Raw genomic sequence first — 3,354 nt, 5'->3', positions numbered from 1 at the left:
ATTTGTTCACCCAGGCAGTGGCAACCCCTTCCAAAAGCATTGGATTCCAATTTTCAGGGTATCTAGCATTCACAGAACCAGCCTCACGGGTGTCCCCTCAGAGACACCAGCTGAACGGCTCCCCCTCCTCAGAGATGGGGGTGCCATCCCCGCATCTGCTCTCCCTGACCTCAGAAGTCGGGGATTCAGCCCACACGCCCCTCCTCCAAGCATCTGACTTTTAATACAGCCAAAGTCTTCCCTTCATTCCCCCAGCCCTAGGGGTGAGAACTACTTCCTGCAGGTGCTACCTCCGTGCAGACCTTTGCATGCTCTTTCTGCTCTTTTCAGTTGCCTGCTTCATAATTCTTTATATTAAATCATCTCTGGTGAAATAACTGGTGTGGTTTCTGTCTCCAGCCTGGACCCAGATTAACACACCCACAGTTAGGTCCTCAGCATCTCTGCAGGACCCAGAGCCTGGGACTGCAGTGCTGGCAGGAATGCACCCACCTTCCCAGGGCCCACCTTCTCACCTGGCTTCTCTCAGCCCACCTCTGCGTGAGCAGGAGGAGCAAGTCCAAAGTTAAAGGGCGCAGTGACATTGTGGCAAATGGAGCTTAATAGCTGTACATTCGTAGGGGATGGCTGCAGGGACTCCTTGCTAAACATTTGAATGTTTCTCCTTGCTGGCCAACAGCTAGCTATATGGAAGTTTCCTCATCATGGGTTTTCGGGCAAAGATGATCTTGTTGTAGTTTGCAGTGGGACTTTCTCTGGAATCCGTATGTAAGTGCATGGGTTCTGGGGTAATGGCAGGCCCCGTGGCCAAAAAGGAGTAACTGCCCCACACCGATAATGCGCTCTCAGGCAGCGTGTCCTTGAACACAGTTTCACCTGAGGACCTGGATGACTTTCTTCTCTTCAGCTGAATGACGCTGGACAGCTCGTTCTGACACGACGCTTGTTGGCTTTCCTCGAGAGCACGCATGCTTTCCAGTTCTCTCGTTTTGCTTTTCTCAATGAGTCTTTTCACCACTGGGGAGGTGTATGTGACATAGGCTGGCCAAGGGTTATGTTTTTCAAGCAGTTTCAGGGGAAGTCCAATGTTTTCTGTGAGTCCTACCAGCAAAGAGAAATGCAGACAATTTAGAGGCAATACAAGCATTCGGTTTTTCAAAGGACTGAAGGATATTGGAACCACATTTTGAAGTCCTCCTCATTAATGTGCCCCTTGTATTCAGTAGGAATAAAATTCAATCCACAGTTGGGGGACAGAATGACATTGTGTGGAGTATATGTCAACTAAAAAACAGCGGAATGATCAAGAGCAGGAGACATAGCGTCAAGCAGGCTTGGATTTAAGTATAGTCGTGCCACACAATGACATTTGATGAACCGTATATACGACAGTGGCTATACCATAAAGCCTAGGTGTGTCATAGGCTATGCCATCTTGATTTGTGTAAGGACACTCTAGAATGTTGGCACAATGACAAAATCACTCAATGATGCATTTCTCAGAACGCATCCCTGTCGTTAAGCAACACATGACTGTATTTGTATAACCTCAAATTGTTTAACGCCTGAACTTCTATTTTTCCACCAATAAAAATGGCTACTATAAGGCTAAATAAAGCAATATATTTTAGGGGCTTGGAACAATAAAGCTTAAAGCTTGACAGCATGAGCTCTGCACTTAGACTGTTTCAAATTCCAACTCTACCCACTTAATAGCTGTGAACTTTGGGCAAGTTTCTTGACCCTTGAGCTTTCTTAGGGATTAGAGATAATTTATGTAAAGCTTTTAGCACAATGATGACCTATAGTAATCACCATATGGCAACAATCTTTTGCCTGTGTCTCCTGGCCTGCACTATTTCATTTAATCCTTGTTATACCTTATAAGTTAGGTATTATCTCCATTTCACAGAGGGTAAAACTGAGGCTGGCTAACTTGCACAAGTAACAAGTGGTGGGTTTGAAATCAAGTTTAATGTGCTCAAAAACCTGTAAGCTCTTCACTAGAGTTGTTGGCCAGAAGTTTTGGGTGTTTGGGGCAAGGAGTCTTTCCTAGAAATTCTGCTCATTAGTTTAAACAGCATCCTGTTCCTCTGCAGGTGCCAGATCACTGGCAAGCCCACCTCTCCCTCCTTCATTTGCAACTTCACTCTGTCTAGCAGAAACGCCTCAAGATTTCTCTGCTGCAGCTATGATCTTCCTATTTTCTCAAGTAGTGCATACTTCCCCTAATTTTACATTTCTTTGGTCACTTCGATAGGAATTTGGAAGGGAAGGGAATTAAAAGATACATCTTTTCGGGCCGGCCCGGTGGCGCACTGGAGAGTGCGCCGCTTGGGAGTGCGGGGGTGCTCCCGCTGAGGGTTCGGATCCCATGTGGAGACCGGTTCCCGCTCACTGGCTGAGCGTGGTGTGGGCGTGACACCGAGGGTTGCGATCCCGTTGCCGGTCAGTAAAAAAGATAAAAAAGGAAAAAAAAAAAAAAAGATACATCTTTTCATCTCCAACCTGAATTCAAAACCATAAAGAAAAAAAAACCTGTAAATGGGAATAATCGAGAGAAGATGCAGTCATGCAGTTATTCCCAGGCCACCTCATGAATGTTCAGGAGCTGCCACTTGTCTAGGAACAGATCTGTCACTAAAGAACATGCTGCGGAAAGGTTCTGTCTCCTTGCAAGCCATGTATTACCCTGCCTGAGGAAGGCCAGATGAGTGACATCACCTCTCACTAGAAAATTCACATCCACGTTTCCAAGCACAGAATTGACTGTTCACTCTTGTCTCCCCCAAGCAAATGCAATATGCAAAGATCTTACAGGTTAGGGCATTTGCATGAATCTGCAGAGGCAAAACTAAAACTGTCTGTAGCACCATGAGCAGCAGCCCCTTCCCGCTCCTGGACATGCTGCATCTCTACAAGTATGACATGGGCAGCTGGCCACTGAGCGTGTCTCTCGTCCCGGATCCTCCAACCTTAGCCGCCCTGCTGGGGGAGCTGCCACCATTAATGCCCTCAATCCTACCTTCTTCTGTCTTCTTTCTTGCATCAGTGTTCTCTTTTGCTTTTGCAGATTTCTTCACATCAAAAGTCCAAATATCTTTGGGAAAATACATGTGTTAGCCAGAGCCTCCTCTTCAAACTGACCTGAGAAGAAAGTGATTAGCAGCCACCCAGGATCCTGAGTCCTCCCGTCTCTGCAGGAGGTTAGGGTGTTTCCACCCTCAGAGAAGAGGACCTGCCTTCTGTGGAGCCCCACAAAAGCCTGCAGGCTTGGCCTTGCTCAAGACCCTTAGACTGTATGACAGCTTCCAGGTGTCCTGCTTTCTGGTCCCCTAGCTTGAAAGGAGTGAG

At 47.0% G+C, this 3,354-nt stretch overlaps 1 protein-coding gene across 1 annotated transcript; it reads right to left on the bottom strand.

Moving 5' to 3' along the window:
* Positions 1-679: 679 nt before the first annotated feature.
* CDRT4 (CMT1A duplicated region transcript 4) lies at positions 680-3,116 on the bottom strand. Its single transcript, XM_008575914.1, has 2 exons — positions 3,026-3,116; positions 680-1,101 (listed from the first exon to the last, which is right to left on the bottom strand). The coding sequence occupies exons 1-2, from the start codon at positions 3,114-3,116 to the stop codon at positions 680-682; spliced, it is 513 nt and encodes a 170-aa protein (XP_008574136.1).
* Positions 3,117-3,354: the final 238 nt, after the last annotated feature.

This window comes from Galeopterus variegatus, unplaced genomic scaffold (assembly GCF_000696425.1).
Source record: "Galeopterus variegatus unplaced genomic scaffold, G_variegatus-3.0.2 Scaffold1255, whole genome shotgun sequence".
Taxonomy (NCBI): Eukaryota; Metazoa; Chordata; class Mammalia; order Dermoptera; family Cynocephalidae; genus Galeopterus; species Galeopterus variegatus.
This window is presented reverse-complemented; position numbering and strand designations above follow the sequence as displayed.

Bases quoted from the DNA above. Each gene is read 5' to 3' on its own strand.
- CDRT4 (XM_008575914.1), bottom strand. From the start codon at position 3,116: ATGTATTTTCCCAAAGATATTTGGACTTTTGATGTGAAGAAATCTGCA. The intron at 1,102-3,025 runs GTAGGATTGAGG...CTTTGCTGGTAG, and splicing joins AAGAAAGAAGACAGAAGAAG to GACTCACAGAAAACATTGGA.